General features: G+C 28.1%; 1 protein-coding gene across 1 annotated transcript; it reads left to right on the plus strand.

The window, feature by feature from the left end:
* The first annotated feature begins 1,327 nt into the window (after positions 1-1,327).
* On the plus strand, positions 1,328-20,866 carry EloC (transcription elongation factor elongin C). Its single transcript, XM_075359306.1, has 4 exons — positions 1,328-1,571; positions 1,766-1,817; positions 10,606-10,796; positions 19,593-20,866. Exons 2-4 carry the CDS (start codon positions 1,782-1,784, stop codon positions 19,732-19,734), a joined length of 369 nt encoding a protein of 122 aa, XP_075215421.1. The 5' UTR covers positions 1,328-1,571; positions 1,766-1,781; the 3' UTR covers positions 19,735-20,866.
* The last annotated feature ends 1,054 nt before the right edge of the window (positions 20,867-21,920 follow it).

Consider the following 21,920-nt stretch of genomic DNA (forward strand, 5'->3'; position numbering starts at 1 on the left):
GGAGAAGTAATGATGTCAATTTAGCAGAGCTACACCTGATTTAGAACTCAGTAATTTCACTGTGACTACACAATCTTCTTTTATGGTTCTCATACATAGGCTGGGTCTGTAAGCTCTCTCCAAAGTGTTGTGAAAAATCCATGTATTTAAAATGTCTGATTAGAGATTCTACTTGATAGATTTGTCTATTGATGGTCAGTTGATTCAGTATTTGTAATGATAGTCTGCAGTTATTTAATATCAGTGGCAAAATATCTTGTTGATCACATACTAAGTCTTTTATGAGTCAGATTTCTTGAATTTTTAGCAGTGATTCTGTTGGTGAAAGAATTTCAAATGGATCAAATAGTCAAGAGATATCTGACAAGATAACATGTTTAGTAATGCTCTTTTGGAACATTGGGTATCTTTATCTTAAATTGTTGATGGTATCAGTATATACAAAGTCCAATTGTCTTATCTTATCATAGTCTTTTATGACAATCATGATTTGATACTTTCACTTGAGAAATTTTTTAAAATTGATGGACAGTTTGAGCACCATTTGCAAAGTTCAAAGCTTCCACTGTTTAATAGATCAATCAATTTGGATTGGAGTTCAGTTACTTAGTCAAGACACACTAAACATTAGTTAATTGGTAGATTAATTAAATTTAAGCTAACACTAAATTAAACAACAAACACTAACAACTGGACAGTAGAAGGAAAAGGATATTGAATTTTTTAATGTGTAAATTAACAGCTGTTAAAATTTAACAATAATTAAATGCAATTTGTAAGTATTAAGTTTTCTTCAGAATGTTACTGGATTAGTAATTGGATAGTTAACTATTTTTTTTTTTTTTTTTTTTATTTTGTTGACTTTAAACACATTACATCCATATTTTAATGAGGTAGGTGAAAAGATGGCTCAACCTCATTTTTGATTCATGGCTTATCCCATCTTCTAAAAGTTTAAGAAGATATCTGAAAAATAAGTAATGTTTTTGTGACAGTATGTAAGGTCATCACCTAGTGATTGATTAATGTTAAATTCTGATTAGAAATATTGATCTGATTAACTTAAACCAGATCTGTTCAAGTTTTATCAAATATAATAATACATGAAAGTTGTATTTGATGGTAAGCAATTCCTACGAAATCCACAAATTTTACGTTGCTTGAAATAAATCTAATTTTTCAAAAATGTTGCCAGCCTTTTTATCATATTTTGGTGAATATGTATAAAGTATTTTTATAGTAGTTTAGTCGAATTGACCGCCGCAAGTAAAGCAATTATGCGTCCTGAAGTTCGTTTACCAATCGCTGTTAGAGCTAGTGTACTTAATGAACAACTACGGTAGACTAAACAACATCTAGTGTAGTTATCCGTAGGTTGTATACAGTTCGGAATTTTAACTTCTTTATTGTGTATGTTAAATTTATCTATTTTTAAACACATTATTTATTCCGAATTAGTAACAGTGAAATTATTTTTTTCTTTTATATAAAAAAATTCTACTTAAGTATCAATATCAAGGACATAACTGAACGCAGAACATTGTTGAGTAAACAATATTCGTTCAAAATAGGTAATTTTGGTTTATTATAATTAATGGTAATTTAATTTATTGTAATTTTTGTGAATATTTTTAATAAGAAGATAAGTAATTCTTTATTTTTCTGGAAATTGTAACCAAGAACGAGTATGATCAATCGAAGTTAACCTAGAAACGATCGCCTTGTGACAAAGCATTTTATTGACTTATTTTATTTTTTTTTACAGATATTTTGGTTGATAAATGTCCGCAGAGATGTCTGATATGACAGATAAAAAGGTATTATTTCATTGTATTTCTGTAGTGATGTACGTTACTTGTGTTAATTATTAGGTTAAGTGACTACATTCCATGATTCAACGATTTATCATTTATACAAGATTACACGATTTTTTTAACGTTTCTTGTCTCTCCTTGTTAAAAATCTCCTCAGGAATTGTGTCTGTTTCTTGTTAAATTTTAGAATTTTGCAAATAAATTTGGTAAATGAGGAAACAAAACTGTTTATATTTTCTTAATATTTTAATAATTGCTTCATCAATTTTTTATAAATTAATTTCAGACAAGAAATTTGTAGAATCATTTATTCTGCGTTCAATTCGTGCGTGTGTGTTTTAGTTTGTTATTGTAAATATTTTATTATGTTGTTTTCATGTCTTAAATTCACATTATAACATTATGGTGTAATAAAAATAGTATTAGTAATTTTTTTTACCTTTTTTTAAAATAGTACTTTTCCAGCTGTTACAAAAATCCGATTTTATATTTTGCATTTAAATGTTATGGAATGCATAATTAAATGTTGATAGTCGAAAAGTCATTTTTAATAGTTCCTTCATTATTTAATTTTTAAAAAGTAGTCATGGTATTGAACTTAGAAGTTATAAAAATTAGTAATAAACTTGAAATTATTTTTTTTATTTGTAAAAATTAACTGTTTTTTGACAGGTTTTTATGTTATAATCCACTCATTGCAAATCAGTAGATTTCAAATTTGAGATGTCTAAGGTTCAAATCCTAGTAAAGCCAGTTACTTTTATAGGGATTTGAGTAATACAGGGGGGTAATACCTTCAATAATTAAAGAGACAAATTGATGTATAAATGAAACTGTTTGTAGTAGGAGTTTTGTACTTTCATGACTTTAGATTGGCATCACTGGGATGAGCTGAAAACAGCTGACGGATAAAAATTGTTTTGTTTATAACCTCAATATTACATTTAACGATGGCGTATCTGCTTGAAGTTTCCACATTAGAACAACATTCAGTGATGCATTTTTTTGCTTTCTGAAGGTGAAAAACCGGCTAAAATCTTTTCTCTAATGATTTTACAGTGTGGTGAAAGTTATATGAACTGCGGAAATTTTTATAAGAACAGATTTTTATAAGGTTAGAACAGTTCAAAAATGGTCGAACCTCAGTGACTGATGAGCAACGTCTTGGGCTGGCCAGTGTGTCAACTCCTTGCTTGAAACCTACATTGATGACATTATTCAGTAAGACCAACATATTACAGTTGAACATATAGCAAAAACCGTTGCAGTAAGTGTTGACACAGTTCATAACATTATAAGTAACAAGCTCAAGTACAGCAAAACAAGTGCAAGGTGGGTCCTGAAAGAGTTAACGCAACAACACAAGGAAACAAGACTCAAGTACATCAATTCACCTATCCGAAAAAAAATGCAGAATGGAAGCATCGGCGGTGAAGTCATATTGACTGTAGACAGTCTTTTGGGATTATTTGGAAAATCAGCATACAATAAACAGTGTCTACTATGCTGTTTAAAGACATGCTGATGAAAATAGTAAAGCCAGCAATGAGAGAAAACCATCGCGGATCTCAAAGAAAGGGTATGATATTGCTACACTACAATGCTTGCTCTCACACCGCCCACTTAAGAAAACATTGGAATAATGGGTTGGGAGGTACTACCACATCCTCCCTACAGTCCAGATTTGGCTCCCTCAGCCAAATCTGGACTGGCAATTTGGTTATCCACTGTTTTTTCATCATGTAATGTGTGGCTTCTTTGATATAATACATTTTTTACCATTAAAATGAGCATTTTTCCTCTACTATTTTAGCTACTCTTTCTTAATTAATTCCAAAGGTTTTCATTAGAACTGCAGGGCAAGTAAATTTCCATCATTGTATCTAATTGTAGTAATGTATTTAATAAATTTAACATTGATGAGTGTAATTTACTGAAGTTATTCAGAAAAAGCCAACATTGTTAAGTAATGTTTATAAACTGACAGAAGAAGTAATAAGATAATGAATTAACTTTTAACTTTTAGGAATTTTGAATGAAATTTTCACCCCCAGAAAATGATTTATGAAATACATATATATAATTTTTATATTTTATATAGTTTACAATTTTATTAATATAGTAAAACAATTATAATTAGTTATTTTAAAATGTTTAAAATATCATAGTCATAGTCTTAAAAGTACCTATAAATGAAACAGAAGTTTAAAAATTTATTCTAAAAAACTGAAAAAATTGACACTGAAAAATTGTTCACCATTACGTTTGAAGGATACAAAAAAAATTGTTACTTTTTAGTTTTGTTTGCTACCTTATAAAAAATGTCACTCATATTTATTAATCATATGCTTTATTAAAAAAAAAAATTATAATTAATATAAAATTACAATTTTTAATATATATATCCATTATAAATGTGTATGTGTATAACACGCGCGTGTGCATACATATGTTGTAGAGCTAAACTTACTCTATTCTACAGCCAAATATAACAAAAATATCCCATATAAACAGAAATTCTTTGTTTTCTAATAACAACTGCTGAAATATTCTTCCTGATGTTTGTGTGCAGGTAATATAACACAGTACTAGAATTTTTTGTACTACATTTATATTAAAAAAATAGTGTATTTATTTGTATGTTATTCCTGAAAATTATTTTAAGAAATTGCTTCCAGAAAAGCATCTCTAACATTTTTTTTGAAAAATATTATGTAAAACTCAAGTCAGAACAACACAATTGTTTTAGTTCATTGTGAAATAATTTTGTTAAATTGTCAGTTAACAAATAAAACTTTCTAACAATTTTTATAGAAAATTTAATTCTGATGTGAAGTGAAAATTTGTGTAAATAATATAATTAAAATTCGAATATTGATTTGAGAAATTGAATTTCATTTAAAAGACAAAAAAGGTCAGGCTAATAGAAAAAAGTTAGAATGCAATTAAATCTAGCTGTTTTACTTACAAATCAGCTGATTATTATAAAATATTTTCAGTTGGTTTTACTAATTTGATTACTAGTTGACATCACTGACTGAATGAATTGAAATTTGACTTGAATGATCCATTATTGTCCACATGATGTTAAGTAGTGGTAGACAACTTGCTGTTTCAGTTGTGATCATTTTTATTTAAAATTTGAATGTTAATTAAATGAAATTTTAATCTATAAGGATCAAATTTCCTTATAACAATTACAGTAAAACATCTGTTTTACTGAATCTGACAGGACCGAGTAAGAATTGCGTTTTGAAGCGGTTTCCGTCTTGCAGAGCTTTTAAAAATTGACCTCATTTATCGTGAGGTCTTGTGCTGTGAATTATACAAATGTAAAATGAAGTTCAACAAGAATAAACATTTGGAATAATCAGGAAATTATACTGCATATAGAGAACATTACCACTAATTTTCAAAAATTGTTAAGTTATTCTAAAAGAGGGTATGTTTTATTTTTACAATTTAGTAATTTTTCATTTAAAAGTTAACATTTAATTACAAGAAATATACTGAGCTTAAAACACAACATGATCTAACACCAATTTTAAAATAAAATCATTTTCTAAAATAGTCAAGTACAGGTATCTGTTTCAATAATTTACTCTTTGTTTTCAATAATATTTCTATTTGGTTAACATATTTTGTCACAAATCATCGCTCTTTATTCGAATCACGAATTCTTCCAGCTGTTAATTTTGTTTTCTGTGTCCTCTTCTTGTCCTTATTCTTCTCAACTTTCATTAATCTTGCTAGTTTCAGACAAAATAATTTCACAGTCTGAAATTCTTCTTCGGTTAACCAAATCACCATTAATACTACCCACACAGTCTTCAGCATGAATGAATGTTTGACCACTTTTCTTGCAACAGGAATTCAACTTCACGCAATATTGTTGTATTGCGCAAATTACATGTATTAGGAACATAATAATTATTGGTTTCCATGCAAAAACCAGCTTTAAACACATTTTTTTAACACAGGTAATTTGTTTTTATGATGAAGTGAGCCCACCTTAGTGCATCCAGAACAGTAATTTAAAGTGTCTTGAACAAATGAACATGAATCCATATTGGCAACTACTGACTGCAGAATGTGTTTTTGATAATGAATTTTTATGTTTTTAATAACCCCTCCTGATCCTTCATTTGAGTTACACTGTTGTGTTTGGAGGAAAGAACACAAGTTTTATATTAGAATAATTTTTATGAGGATAAACGACGTATTGTCTAAAAACAGAATATTTCTATTTTCACTAACTATTCTGTCATTTAAATTATATAGCCATTTTTCCATTATGTTATGTATTATGACGTCATCTAAGACTTTTTTTTTTGCAATACCATTCCAGTGATAACTGAACGACATTTTTGAACAGCTCACTATTTTTCTTTTTTTTAATCATCTTGACTTCAAAGATTTAGGCAGTCTTTCTTTGGATTGTTTGCCTCCAATACACATTTCATTTTTGAAACAGCTTGAAAAAATAAACCAGTTTCGTTGCAGTTACTGATATTTTTTTGTTTGTAACCTGCTGTTATTTCTTTCATTTTATTTTTCCAGTCGATAACTATTTCTTTGTCTACATATTTAGCCTCACCTGAAATTTGATTGTAAGAAATAGAATGCTTCACATGAGATTTTTCTAGTTATTCATTAGAAGTGCTAAATGCAGTAACTCCTAACTTAACTGCAATTACTTTTGCCTGTTGTTGCAGGATAGGCCCTGAAATAGGAATTTTTTTGATGTTGCGTGTGTGAATCATTTAAATAAAATTGAATTTATTTCTTCATTTTTGCTTTTAGTTTGCCATCTAGAATTAGCACTCCTTTCACCTTTCAGTCATTCTTCCTTGATTTTATCATTATTTTTTAAACTGTTATAAATTATGATAAAAATTTTAAAAGAAGAAAAATGCACATAACTAAAACTAAAATAAGTTACAGTTTTTAAAGTGTTAAACTAAAAATAAAGGCACGTATGTACTTTATTTAAATGCTTAACAGATAACAAACAGAACACGAAACTATAACAATCTACTTCTACGTCTAAATGAAAACTATACTGCTGCGTACCACAGTGTTAAGCACAGAATAAAAATTATTCTCAAAACTGTACATGGATTGTTTACATAAGCTGCCGCCTGCTATTAAATTTTATTAATGACCATCTCCTTATATGCTGGGAGTTTAGAGCCAAGAATGTGATTGCGTAAAATTAAACAACAGTACAGTACAATACTGTACTATAATATAGTAATAATCATCTACTGGATTTATAATTTGCAATTCATGGGAATGTGCAGTCTTTTTTTAATTTCCTTTCCATTTCTTTATTTCAATAAAAATATATCAGGACTTGGGAAACTGTACGTTTTGAGGAGCTTTCCATTTTTTGGAGGTTTCACTGTATTAGGGTTAAATTACAAGTTGTCTTTATGATTAAAATTTTAATTCAATTTGTGTTTACGAAAACTACAATTCTGTTTTTACTGCTTTTTAATAGTGCCTCACTTTTTCACTGATGCTAAATACACAGATATGGTTTGCATTTGTAGATTTTACAGTATAAATCGTAAAGCTTGAGTTGAGAATACCAATTTGTCAAAGGTATCTTGCATACAAAAATTATGGAGTAGTATTTAGTAAGATTTTCACTTAACATTTTAGATTTTTTAACAATTTTTCATGAGAATGGTACTCTTCCTTGTGACAAATACATGAATAAAATTTTTAAAGATATTGTGCACCTAAACATGAAGATTATGTTGAAAATATTCTTCAAATATTTGAACGTAGTCCCATAGCAAATTTGTTAAGTGAATCTATCTATTTAATTTAATACTCCAAAAACTTGTCTATAGCATACAATACATTTTCATGAATTGTTTCCATTTCATGCATAGAAATTGCAGCATTTTAGTTAGAATGTTATGCAGCTTCAATTTTGTGAATGGATTAATTGAATCATTGCATATTTTCACAGCTATTGTTTTTAGATTTGTTAAAGTAAAGTTACTTTACTTTTATCTTTGTTAATTATTAGAGACCAGAAAATATGAGACAAAATATGAAATATTAGAGAACTTAAAATATGCATGAAAAGAGTCAAAATATGCAACTTTAAATAATAAAAAAATAGTAATTTCTAGTTTTTTTATTTCAAAATCAGCATACAATTAGTAAGTAGTTGAATAACATATTGATAAATTCGATAATTAACAATTATTTTAAATTTTGTTACTTTTGTAATCAGTTAATGTTCCAAATGTTCAGTAATAAGATTGTGTCTTCGATCACTCAAAATATTTTTATAAGTGGAAAAATATCATTCCACATCCAATGAGGTAACTGGGCAGTATTTGAATTTGGGTGTTATGTTAACACATTATTTGTGGCAGAAGTTCACCTGTCCCATTAATAAAACTATCAATTTGACACAAAGGTTCAAAGCCTGGGTTATTGTTCAAAATGTTTTCAAATTTTTCTTTAAGTTTACATGGTAATACCTCTGGCAATGCGGAGTTCATTTGGGGAATTTAATTTATTAACTGAATAGATTTAGTCAACGCCAAACCTTGAGTTTAAAGCTTTTTAATACTCGCAGGTATGTGAGAAAAATGAGTGCTAATCACAGCTATGTTTTTTTTTATACTAGAATTGTTAAATGCTTTCTTGGACTGACAAACTGCCATAGCCGTTGCACTATCAAAGATGTTTACTACACTTCTTTGATAGCCTCGAAATGTTCATTGTAAAACAGTACAGCTTCAATCCACATTCCCCATTGAGTTACCACCGGTTTGGGAGGTAAAGGCACATTGGCAGTTTTTCTTTATAGGCCTTAGTGCAAGCAGGTGCTTTAAGAAACACTTTCTTTCAGTTTTATTTACATTTCCAAACGTGGATTGTACTTCTTCAGCGAATCGATGTACTCCGTGAGCAAAGCACATCACATGAATCAAATTGGGATAAAATAATTGGAGGGCTTTGGCTGCCTTGATCATACAGGGAGCAGCATCTGAGAGAAATATAAACACTCTTTCATCTGCAGAAGATTCAGGAAATGTTTTTTTAATACACTCATTCACAAATCTGACGATTGTAGAATGATTTGTCTTTTCAATGTCTTTTTAGGCCACCAGATAGGAAGAAGAAGGCTCTAGTTTTAATCTACCGACAATTAAATTCACAATGTAACGGCCACAACTTTTGGTAGTTTCATTAGCTGAAATCCAAATAATGCTATCCTTGAGTTCATTGCGTATTTCTTCTAATTGTTGGTATGTAATCTTCACACAGTGTTGATTCATCTGGTATATTTTGATTCAAGCAATATTTTTGCAGAAAATCTTTGAAGGTAGGATTGCAAGTTTGTGAAGAGGATTATTACCTATAAGCAATGCTTCACATAAATCCACGCTAAAGTAGTTTTTTTGGTTACCATTGGAAGTGAAATCAGTGTTACTTGCCACTGTTATAAATTGTTCTCGTCGGCCGTTCTTTTGCATTCGTACGATTTGAAGATTTGTCTTGATATGCTGGTCTATTTGAAACTTCTTTGTGCACGAAATATTTTTCTTGCAAACTTGACAGTATAAAACATATCCGTTGTATGTGAATGTTCCAGATTAGTCAGCTATCTACGAAGAGGTACTATTTTCAAGAGGCATGGTACACATTAAACTTTGCTGAAATAAATAAAAAACTAAACTAATGCAATGAGCACGTCAACAATAACTTGCATAATTTAATTGCTTAGTGGGAGGAGTATTGCAGTAGGTGTGCGTGATGCAGAATGGTATCATCCTTCTCTGTCTCTTGTGAGCCTGTGTTTTATTTGGCCTCATAATAATATTATCCTACCAAAATTAGCTGCTAAGTGCGCTCTAAGAGCCGTGCAGCTAACAGGTTTGGCCAGCTACAACGTAAGATTTCATTTATTAACTACCCTACCGAAAAATATTCTAAATGTAGCGAAAATATGCATCATCACTAGATTTAAGGAAAATATCCAATAACTGGTGAGAATGGGCTTAATTTGCAAATTCATATTCCATCTCCATTAATTATCACAATATTTTCATAACTGGTCAAAGAAAATTCATATGCTACTATGAATACAAATTTTTAGTAAAGAATTTTAGTGGATTTGTGGTACATGATAGATAACATCTTGATTGACCCTATGTATTGGAACATCCAATTGCACAACAAAGTTACCTAAAATTTCCACAAAATAAGTTTTTTCTGTACTAGAAAAGGCCCCACTGCCAAATGAATGGAATTGTATTTTCAGCATGACAAAGCTCCTCCATATTCTACTGATCATGTAACAGAATTTTTAATTGAAAGAAATAATAAATTTGATGTTACTGTAAATTAATGAGTGATCATGGATTGTTTCTATTTGGTCAGCAATTTCTATACTACTTATTGAATTTTCAAATCAAAATAGTTATGAATTTATACATCAAAAGAGCCTGGTTCTTATTTTCACAAATGAACAAGCTGATTAAGTATGTATTTGTCCATTAAGTACAGAAATGCTAGAAATTATAAGTATTATGTTATACTTTGAATACTTTGTTTAAAAATATTATTTTTAATAAAAATTAACTTTTAATTTGGAATTTTTTTCTGTTTTAGAACTTTTTGGTATATTTTGAACAGAAATCTTGTAAATAGATTGAGTGATTCAATCTAATGTTCAGTTTGAAATAATTATTTAACTTGGAAAATGATTGCATAATTAACATTTTTAGTAGTAGTGTTATTAATGCCTCTGTTGTAGGAAGAGGAGAAGATGTATGGAGGTTGTGAGGGACCAGATGCTATGTATGTTAAACTCATCTCATCTGATGGACATGAGTTCATAGTAAAGAGAGAACATGCATTAATGTCTGGAACGATAAAAGCTATGTTAAGTGGCCCTGGACAGTTTGCTGAGAATGAAACAAATGAAATTCACTTTAGGGAAATACCGTAAGTATTTTAAATAGTTGCTTATTTTCTGTATATACAGTAAGAGTATAAATTGAATTTAAATACTCTGTTTTGATATAAATATGATTTAAATTGGGCTCATGAAATAGAAACTTTCATGTTTGAAGTCATGTCACAAGCAGATTATTTTTAATGTTTTGGTTTATGAAAAATCTATTCCATCTCAGTCTTTTACAAGACTTTAAAATCAGAAGGAAAAGCATCTCTCTTATTCAAGTATATGCAATTGGTCCAAATTATTCAAAGAGGATCGAAAGAAACTTGAAAGTGAGCTACAGTCTTGTTGTCTAAGAACCTAAGCCATTGCAGAAGGGACTAAAATTGAACCTCTTATTCAAGAAAATTCATGTTTTCTGTGAAATGGAAACTATGAATAAACTTTTGTAGTTATTGTCAGTTGTATTACAAATTTAGTCAAATATTCACATAATGTAGGTCATATTGGTTTTTGATTTTTTCTCGATTAACTTTTTTTCACTGCACGGTTTAATGATCAGTCATATTAATTGTTGAAGGCAGATTCTGCTATGTTTCTTTTATGATTATTCACTACATATGCTTCAATCATATGTGCTATGGGAATGTGAAATGAAAATTTTGGAAGCATTGGAAAAATCCCATGCCTGATAGGGATACAAATCTGGGATCTCCGGATGAAAGTTGTAGATTCTACCACTCCACCACAGAGATCAGCAAAAATATTATCAGTTTTAAACATTATTAATATTATATATCCCTTGTAGTGAACGTTTTAATACAAATACCACACTTTTGCAAACTGTAGAAATGACTGAATTTTGATATAATTTTTGTGTCCTCTGTTCATAGCTGTCATCTGAATGAAAAATAACATCTTTGTTCAGATCCTACGATGGGCCATTTTTTGTTTTGTAGAGTTCATAATATATGAGCAATAGTTCTTAAATTTAGATCAATAACAAAATTTTATTTTTGATCATAAAAAATAGGTTTTAAATCTTAAATAAGTACAGTATATTATTTCAAATTGTATTGGTGGGTCGTGTATGTTAATATTAATATATCGATTACCACCCTCAGTCTCATTTTGTAAATGCTGTATGAAATATCCAACCCAAGAAACAAAATTTAGTGTATCATAATGCATTAAAGAGAATAGTCTACTGTTAAAAATTTAATTCCTGTACCATACTCAATGTAATAAAATATACAGTATTTTATTGCATTGAGTTGATTAACTCAACTTTGCCCTAATCAAATACTTTTTACAAAGTCTTTCCTAACATTCCATTATTGAACCATAATTTCTATAATTCACCTAAATCTGTGTTTGCTCACAGAGTAGTAAATATCCTCTTTTTCGCTGCTATTGCATAAAAAACAATCAAAACAGTCTTCATCTCTACCTCGCCTGTAATTAAGTGTCAGCAAAGCTCTTCGTTTCTTGAAAACAATACTTATAAATAATATTTTATTCTGTCATTTATATATACTTCCTTATCCTTTCATCCATACCCAGCATAGCATGCATGGAATGGAATTGAGTGCCCTTGTAGCACTATCTATTTATTGCAAATTACTTTCCTAATTTTAGTTGTCATTATATCCCCACTATTTTTCCACATATTGCCCTATATGTATACCAAGCATGCTTATCCATAACATAAAGGATTGTATATAGCATAATATTTGGTCACTGTCTAAATATAATATGGAATTTGGTGTATATCTCAATAGACCATACAGTCTTTTTAATAAAAATTTATTAAAACTCTCTGTTTGAAACATGTTTAAAATCAATCTGTGTCACATGGTACTAATGCTGTATTTTGCAGCAACAATTTATTCTTAAATTGTACCCCAAATGATAATATGGGAGTAAACGTTATGCCTTAATATTTGACTTCTAATATTTTCCACTGTAATTCCATTTTTCATATTTATTTAGCCTTCTCCTTTTCTGAATACATGTCAAATTCATGTAAATTTTGAATTTGAAATGTTCAATATTAAATTCCAACAGACAATTTTGTAATTTGTCAATCATTCTTTGTAACAACAATATTATCCACAAAAATTGCCAAATTGTCTGCTTATAAAGTGGGTTAATTTTAAATTCCTTTTACTTAAACCTCATCCTATATGTACACATACATAAGTAAAAAGACAAAACAATAATAGTAGCAATAAGCACCCTTGTTTGATGCTGCTATGAATTAGATTCCACTTACACCGTGGAGTTAGTATTTTTGTCAGCAATTTTCACAGTTACCTTAATTGTTTAGGTGCAGTTGACAGGAACTCATATGAATTGAAATACTTGGAAAAGTATGAAATTCCTGATTACTTGTATTTTAATTATAATACATATACAACAATAGTATTCTCAGTTCTTGCTGGCTCATACTATTGTTTTATGATAATTGATATTAGAATATAGAGTAGCACATTGCCATATTCTAAAAAGATTGAATTAATGATGAAGGTTGCTGAATAATAATCTTGATTTACTGGATTGCAAACTATACTTCCAAAAGCAAATAACACTAATAAACATAATTTTTGTTTCCTAACATGTGATACATGATTTTAATCTGTTTTTTGATACTGAAAATGAATATGAACTCAGAATCTTTCTATAATTTTTTAATTTAATTGAGAAGATTTTTTTCATTTTTCAATGTATAGTTAGCATTTTAAGCTCCTATATTGTATTTTGTTAGCTAATTTTTTTATTGATTGACTTTGTTAACGTAATTTGTAAGCTATAAATAAACAATACTATACAAAGAATTAAATCATATCATAGTAACATATTATGACATTATATCTAATACTGAAAAGTGAGCTTTCGTGGACAAGATTTAATCATGTCTGCGCAGGTCAAAACATGTAGCTGAAAACACAGCTGTGTTGTTTATATTAAGCACTGATTTAGGAATGAATTAATTTTGTTCAGTCTTATTGCTTTCTTAAGTTTGTTAACAGTGTAGTGTCATAATCCCTCGAAATTGTGTAAATGATGTGAATGCCTTTTGTTATGTAAGTGGGGTGAGCTTTACTATAAAATCAAATAGAAAAAACATTACATCTTTAATTAAAATTCATGTCATTTGTACTTCCAGTGTAAAATTGGTAATCAGGATAAGACTCCTTATATAGTATGCACTAATTGTTCTGTATATTTAAGTGGATGGCTGAAAGGTACACAAAAGGCTTTGGCATTTGGTTTATGTATGGTTTGGCGTGAACCAAAGGACCATGTAACCAATTGTTACTTTTTTGTGTGTTTGGAATAACAAGTGTGTCTGGAATTTCTAAAAAATCTAAACATACTGTAAAATATCCTTCATTGCAATCTGCAATCAGTTCTGTACCTCACAGTGAAATTATTGCAGTTTTTGAGCCACCTGTGAATGTATGTTTTGAAAACAGCAATGAAGAATCATGCAGTACGGAAGAAGACAATAATGATTTTGATTTTGAATTGCCTTCCAATAAGCCACATCTTAAATCACAACGTGAATTAAATGTCTTGGTTAGGAATTTAAATTTATCAAAAAATCAAGCTGAATTGTTAGGATCAAGACTGCAAGGTTTACTTAAAAAAAATAAAAAAATTTTGGGCTTTCAAAGCCGATAAAAACAACTTTCTCAGTACTTTATTGATGAAAATAATTTGGTTTATTGCACAAATATTGATGAGCTTATGTTGCACTTGGACAAGTTCATAAACCTTTGTACTGGTACCTTTTCATAGATTCGTCCAAGTATAGTTTAAAAGTGGTTCTACTACACAACAGTAACAAATATCCTTCGATACCAGTTGCTTATGGTATTAATTTGAGAGAGACATACGATGTAGTGAAAGATGTTCTCGAACAAATAAGTTATAAAAAACATAGCTGGAACACATGTGATTTGAAAGTTATAGCTATTTTGTTAGGCATGCAGTTAGGCTATATTAAGTACATGCGTTTTCTTTGTGAATGGGGCAGCTGAGTTGGGGATAAACATTATGTTACCAAAGAGTGGAAGAAATGAGACAACTTAACTCTAAATGGGAAAATATTATTCATTAGCCCTTAGTTGAATCCAAAAAAATATTTTTACCTCCTCATCATCAAGCTAAGACTAATGAAAAATTTTGTAAAAGTAATGAAGAAGGATAGTCCTGGATTTTTGTACATCAGAAAGAAATTTCCGGATGTAAATGAAGGAAGAATTAAAGAAGGAACATTGTTGTAAATAAGAGAATTTGTGAAAGGTAATGTATTTAACTCAGTGTTAAATAATGTAGAATGTGCAGCTTGGGCTTCATTTAAAGAAGTTTGTAAAAATTTTCTCAGCAAACAAAAATCTGACAATTACCACGATCTTGTTAATCAACTTTTTACTTCATACAGAGCTATGGATGTAATATGTCTTTGAAAATACATTTCCTCCACTCACATCTGGATTTTTTCCCGGACAACCTCAGAGATTTAAGTGAGAACACAGTGAACGTTTCAGTGATGGAAAGTTGCTATAAAGGGAAATGGAATATTAACATGCTAGCCAATTACTGTTGGACATTAATTCAGGATGTGCCTGAGGCTATTTATAAAAGAAAAACATCAGCGAAGTCATTCTGACACAGGTATGGCCATACAAATTTATAAATTTTACAGATTTTAACTATATTTTCCCTTAATTTTTTTGTGAAGCATAATTTATTTAAAACTAAAGGTGATAGAAAAATTGTATTTATAGATCTGTAATGTATGCAAAAAAGCAATTCAAGAAATGGTACCAGACTTAAAGAAACATTAAAAATTTTTTTTTGTTTATCAGTTAATTGTTGTTTATCAGTTTTTGCTTATTATTACATTTTTTGATAGTTTGTGATAAAAATTTCAGATTTCAAGATCATTTATTAAAATCATACCCTCACAGAAATTTTACTGTCAAATATAGTAATTTTATATAAATATTTTATTATATACTATGTGTTTATAGAACAACACACATTCAGTATTTTGCCAAATAAATGTAAAATGTACTTTTTACAGCAATATTATTTACCCAGATATTGCTTATGCTAAAGTACACTGTGCTCTTTATGATTTTATAGATATTATATAACATTAATGAAGATATTAATAATTAAAGAAGTGGATTCAGTTATTAAGATATTTTATTATAGACTATGTGCTAGAAGATGCGTAGAACATGCTTTCAATATTTTTCCTATCAATTGGCTGTATGGCATTATACTTTAATTCAGTTTTGTAAAACTGCTTCTTCCAAGAAATTAGCCAATAAATAAAAATGATATAATGGGGGAATATTTTAATTGTCATCTAAGATTAATTTTGTAGATAATAGTACATTTCTCTCTTGATGACATACTCTTATTAAAGCTCTTGATATTTTATTTTTAGAGGTGTAGACTAAATAAAATGTGTATGATATTAGTTTCCTTTGCTCCTTACTTTTGTATTTTTAAATAAGTACAAAAAAAAATTATCTGACAAAGATCACTTAAAACATGTAAAACTTTAATATTTACAATTGATGCAATTAAAGAATACTGAACAAAATATTGTCTAATACATCTTTTTCAGTTTATTTTTCTGAGATAACATCCATTTTTATAAGAATAAAATCACATATATACAAACATAAAATCCTAGTAGATAGTAAAAAAAAGCTTTATGTTTGCTAATTGATTAACTGCTATAATAAAACAGGTTAATCAATTTTTTTTAAATTATTTTAAATTTAAATATAACAAATTAATAAATACAACATTTAAAGGATTTAATAGTTATAATTTACCCTTCATGTTATAAAATTGTTATAAATGCAAAGAATTTCAAATGAGTGTATTGTTTGACTTGCTTAACTGACATTTTGTAGCAGAATTTGGAATTATCTTAAATTATAATAATCGATTTAAAATACATTACAAGCTTAGTTCAATGTATTAGATGTGTACTTTTTAACATTGAGCAAGATTCATCAAGGAAACTTGTAAATTCACAACAAACCAATTTCTCAAAGTAGTATAATAAATAAATTAGCAATTTAATTAACAATAAAAAGTGTGTAGAAATCTTTTTTTCTAGTTAGGTGTGTATAGTGGTTACCTTACAAAACCCTATCTCTGTGTTTACAGTTGAAAACTGTTGGTAATAAGGCATTACTCTGGTAATGCCTCATTTAGAAAAAGTAAAAATTCAGATCTGTAAATTGAAAGTCAAAAGCTTTAAATTCATAAAACTTTTTTTATATATGCACTTTATAGACTGGAGTGCCTAAAGTTTTCAAGACTTTCAGATGGTATTATTCTTTAATAAGTTAAAAGCACAACTGTGTATTAGTTAAGTTTTCATTTGATCCAACCACTCTGTTCTGAAATATAACATTTTCTCAGCATTATCGCCCTTCCCCTCATCACGATTTATTTAATTTAAGAGACTTGGTCCTCTTTTTATACACTATCACACCAAAATTTATCATTTTAGATCAAACCACATTATGAAGTGATAAACGTAAAGCCAACATATATGTTTAATTTTGTAACCAAGATAGCGATTTTAATCTCAGAGACCTTAGACATCGAGAAATAGAAAAATCTAGAGCTAATTTTGTTACTAATATCTAAAGTAAATTTGTTACCTGATGTTGCACAACTTATCTAAATTATATTTTTAAGTTCAATTTTATTATTTTTTTAATAGATTCTGCTGGTAGCTATTTTGTTTTAATAAAGTAAACCAAACCATTGCTTATTATTATTGAATTTTATTAAACATGTAGATAAATTAAGGAATTCAATGGCATATTTTTAAAAATGTTCAAAAGTACAGTAAAAATCAGTTTTAATCAAACTAAACTCAGTTTGTAGGTTAGATTAACAATGACAAAGCATTATCTTATATGTACCAATTAAGGTATAGGGAGCATTTGGAGGCATTGGTAATGGATTTTTTTTGTAGAACGTACCAAGTTTCAAAACGGGACTGAATAAGGAATGAGGTAATTAAAGACAGGACAGAAAGAACAACTTCCATAATTAAAAATTCAAAGAAAAATAGTTAGTTTGGTATAGACATTTTCAACAGGTGAGTGAGGAGAGGTGGCCAAAAAGACTCTGGATTATTGTCTTGTCGCAAGAAGGAAGAGAGGTAGACCTAGACAGATGTGGAGAGAAGGTGTGAAGAGGACAATGGAAGAGAGAGGAATGGTGGAGGGTGACAGGATGAACAGGAAAGTATGGAATTTAAGATGCAGGATATGGAGCAATCCTCTAGGAACCGCTTTAAAGAATTAAATAATAACATTTAATTAAATTTATTTGTACCAGTTGAGTATATTGAAAATTTTGAAAGTTACATCATATCACTTTATTAAACACCCTGAATATTAAGGTATAAATTTCCCATTCAAGATTTTGCTAATCATGAGCAGTTGTTACTTCAAATAAAAATTTTCTTTTATAAAATTCAGTTGTCTTGTAATAGATTAGTTTGCAGTTATATAGAAGTGGATCAAACCAATTCAAACATGATGTTTAGATACCCATCTTTTTTTGTAGAATTAGTCATTTTTCAATAATTTACAATTAATAGAAAGTGTAACTTTTATTTAATCTTTATATTTATTTCTTCTGTAATAGAGTGAGTGTCCTAGATAATTAATTTTAAATTACAGGACTGTTACCTGTATTTTATATTATAATAAAATTTTGAGTGAATTCCTGTAATTGAAACTTGTACTACTTTTTTCTAGCCTTCTTAGTTTTAATTTTTACAGTGTACAGTTTTATAATAGCATGCAAATTAATCTGAACAATGGGAATTTTTTGATTATTTTTATGTTGCAGCTATACTGCTTGACCCCACCCATTCTTTAAGTCATCTGTGTAATGTGAGGCTGTCTTTGATTATTTAACAATATTCATGTTATAAATTGTGTTTTGTGCATGCTAAAATACATTCTGGACCAAAGAGACTGAAAAAATGACCAAAAAATTTCACTTTTTTTTAAATTGAAAGTCGTCACATTTTTTATGTTCATTGGTAAAGAGATTTGTACATTAGAAAAGCATCAGATGAAAATATATTACCAGCTCATGTCCAACTATCAGTTAAACAGCCCCAGAAAAAAACGTTTAGGTTTTTTACCTTGTTCTTTGTGTTCTTTGTACCTTGTTCTTTTTGCCCTTGTTCTTTACTCTCAGGTGATGGTATGTTGAAAAGTGATGGATATATCAAGATTCTGAAGGAAAGAGTTGACACTGCTTCCAAACAAATTTCCACAAGGTGAATGTTCCAACAAGAGTTTCTGCCGTTCCATACTTCCAAAAAAGTGGAAAAATATTTTGAAGAATGAAACATTAAAAAGTTCTCTGTGGCCAGGCAACTTGAACCAGATTGAACATTTTGTGCAATAGTCAAAAAATGACTCAAAAATTAATTGCACCACTAAAATTGACCTCATTAAAGCAATAATATCATTATGGTTTCATGATGAAGTCAAAAAAATAGGTGTACACTTGTTGAATCGATGCTAAATTGTGTACGTGAAGTGATTAAGAATAAAGGATGATGACATATTAATTACTAGATATTCATAATTCATATAGGTGTTTTTTCTTTTAAATAAAGTTAATTTTTATTAAATAACATCTGAATTCAGATGTTATATGATGTTATGATATGCGTATTAGTGTATACATATTTTTAAATTTTAAAAACATTAGTTTTAAGATTTATTTTAGTTTTATATCTATATTTTAACTTTTTACAGGTCTCATGTCTTGCAAAAGGTTTGCATGTATTTTACATATAAGGTTCGTTATACTAACAGCTCTACTGAAATTCCAGAATTTCCAATTGCACCGCAAATTGCACTTGAATTGCTCATGGCTGCTAATTTTCTTGACTGCTGAGAAATTGATTGGTTATTATTAAAATTTAAAAAAAATTAAAATTGATGATAGATTCACCTAAGATATTTATGTTAAATTTTAATCCTGCATTGGATAATATTACATTTTTTATTTATTTCTTTTAAGTTTGGAAAGGTTCTACCTCATTTTGTTTATTTATTTGTTTTGTAAGCGAGTTACAAGTTATTGATTATTATTATTATTAATAATCGCATCAAATTATGGATAATAATATACATTGCTTGTAATTAGTTAATAAAAAAATATTTAAAAAAAAATCAATATTATATTTAACTTCTTCAATTTGGTCATTTATTAGCATATTTATCTTCTTTGAATTATGATAAAAATGCACCGATACTTATATTTCATTATTGGCTGTAGGTAATGCATAGAACAAATTTTTAATTAACATTGTATTAGTAGTTTTTGTTTAAAAAATGGAATATTTTTGAGGAAAATTGATAATTTAATTAGTAAAATTACTGAATTTATTTTTTATTTTGATATTAGTTTAATCATAACTATGGTGCATGTTGGATGTGTGAATGAAAATGTGTGTGTATGTTAAAGTGCATGATGCACTGAACATGCACATCTATGATGATTTGTAATCAGATTGATGCGTATTATATAAATACAGTGAGTTTACTTATTTTACATTTTGTAGAAATTAAGAAATTAAAACAAAGTGTCTTTGTATATTTTCATATACATTATTTTCAGAATCTCTTCCCACTTAAAATTTAAAAAAAGAAAATAGTAGTAATACAGTATGATTTTATGAATAATATTAATTTTTTAAATAATTAAATTTTTGTACATTTTCTTATACTTTATTTTTGGAATCTTTCTCCAACTAAACTTTAAAGGAAAATAATAATAATACAATATCATTTTATGAATAATATTAATTTTTAAAGACTTATTATTAATCTGAATAATGTTATTCTATTATTTAACTGTGGTAGAAATTAATATTATTATACAATATGTATAATGAATGGTAACATCTGTAATTAAACAAACTCTATTTTGTTTTTCTTCTTTTTTTTGTTATATATTAATTTGATTGTATGTTACTTATTGTGTGTATATACGAATAATTATACGTTTATTTTCATTATTTTTATTTATTTTTTTTTTTTTATTGACCATTTCTCCAGTTTTATTATATTGTATATTTATATGCATTAATACAACTACAGTTTTATTTTTTTATTTTATTCATTTTGTAATTGGTTTCAAAATAAATGAATGAATTAATAAATATTAAGTTTTTAATTATTATTATTAGGATATTTTAATTGCATAAATAATTTTTATTTATTATAATGTGTTGTAAAAACTATTTAGCTAGAAATAATGTAACTATAATAATAATTATAATAAATAAACTCTTGTAATTTATATGACAACTATTTTATTTATTTATTTATTTATTTCTAATAAATAATATATCGTAATCGCTTGGTGTAATTTTATTCAAATTTTAATTTGTTTATATGTTATACTAAATACAATTCATATACATTTTAGTTATATTACACAGTGTAAATTTTCCTTTCGAGTTTTGTTTGATGATGCAAAATTAATTTAAAGCAGTAAGCAACAATTTTTTTCTATTAACTATTTGCAACTGCTGCGATTATTACTGTTTTTTTTTCCACTGGACAGTTTTTCATTAAGGTCTCATTTTTTTAATGTTTATTAATTCTTATACTTCCCCATTATAAAAACAGCTCTTAAAGAAATATATTGAATCTAGTTTCAAGAAAACCTCTATTTTAGGTTTATTAATACATATATGTGTATGTAGCAAATGTGTTGGAGTGTCTTTTTTTGACTGAAAATAGTCATGAAGATATTTCACTAAATGGAAAGATTATATGTTTTAGTGTACAGTGTTCTCAAATACCCAAAGAATATATTGGAGTAAATTTCTTGTATCAAAATGAAAAAAAAAGTTTTCCTACACCATATGTATGTAAATGTTACATTAGTTGTCTTATTGGCCATTCTGTGTTTTTTTTTTGTATGCAGAATGTTAACTTCAATGCAGAAAGTTCTGTTCATTTTGAGTGGGTTACTTCTACAAATATAACTTTCATGTAAGAAATATCCTTCTATATAACCTAAGTACGTATCGTAACCTTACCAATATACTTTTATACAAGTAGGTTTAC

The sequence above is a fragment of the Lycorma delicatula genome, chromosome 1 (assembly GCF_047948215.1).
Source record: "Lycorma delicatula isolate Av1 chromosome 1, ASM4794821v1, whole genome shotgun sequence".
NCBI lineage: Eukaryota > Metazoa > Arthropoda > Insecta > Hemiptera > Fulgoridae > Lycorma > Lycorma delicatula.

Bases quoted from the DNA above. Each gene is read 5' to 3' on its own strand.
- EloC (XM_075359306.1), top strand. From the start codon at position 1,782: ATGTCCGCAGAGATGTCTGATATGACAGATAAAAAG. The intron at 1,818-10,605 runs GTATTATTTCAT...CCTCTGTTGTAG, and splicing joins CTGATATGACAGATAAAAAG to GAAGAGGAGAAGATGTATGG. The intron at 10,797-19,592 runs GTAAGTATTTTA...AACTTTTTACAG, and splicing joins ATTCACTTTAGGGAAATACC to GTCTCATGTCTTGCAAAAGG.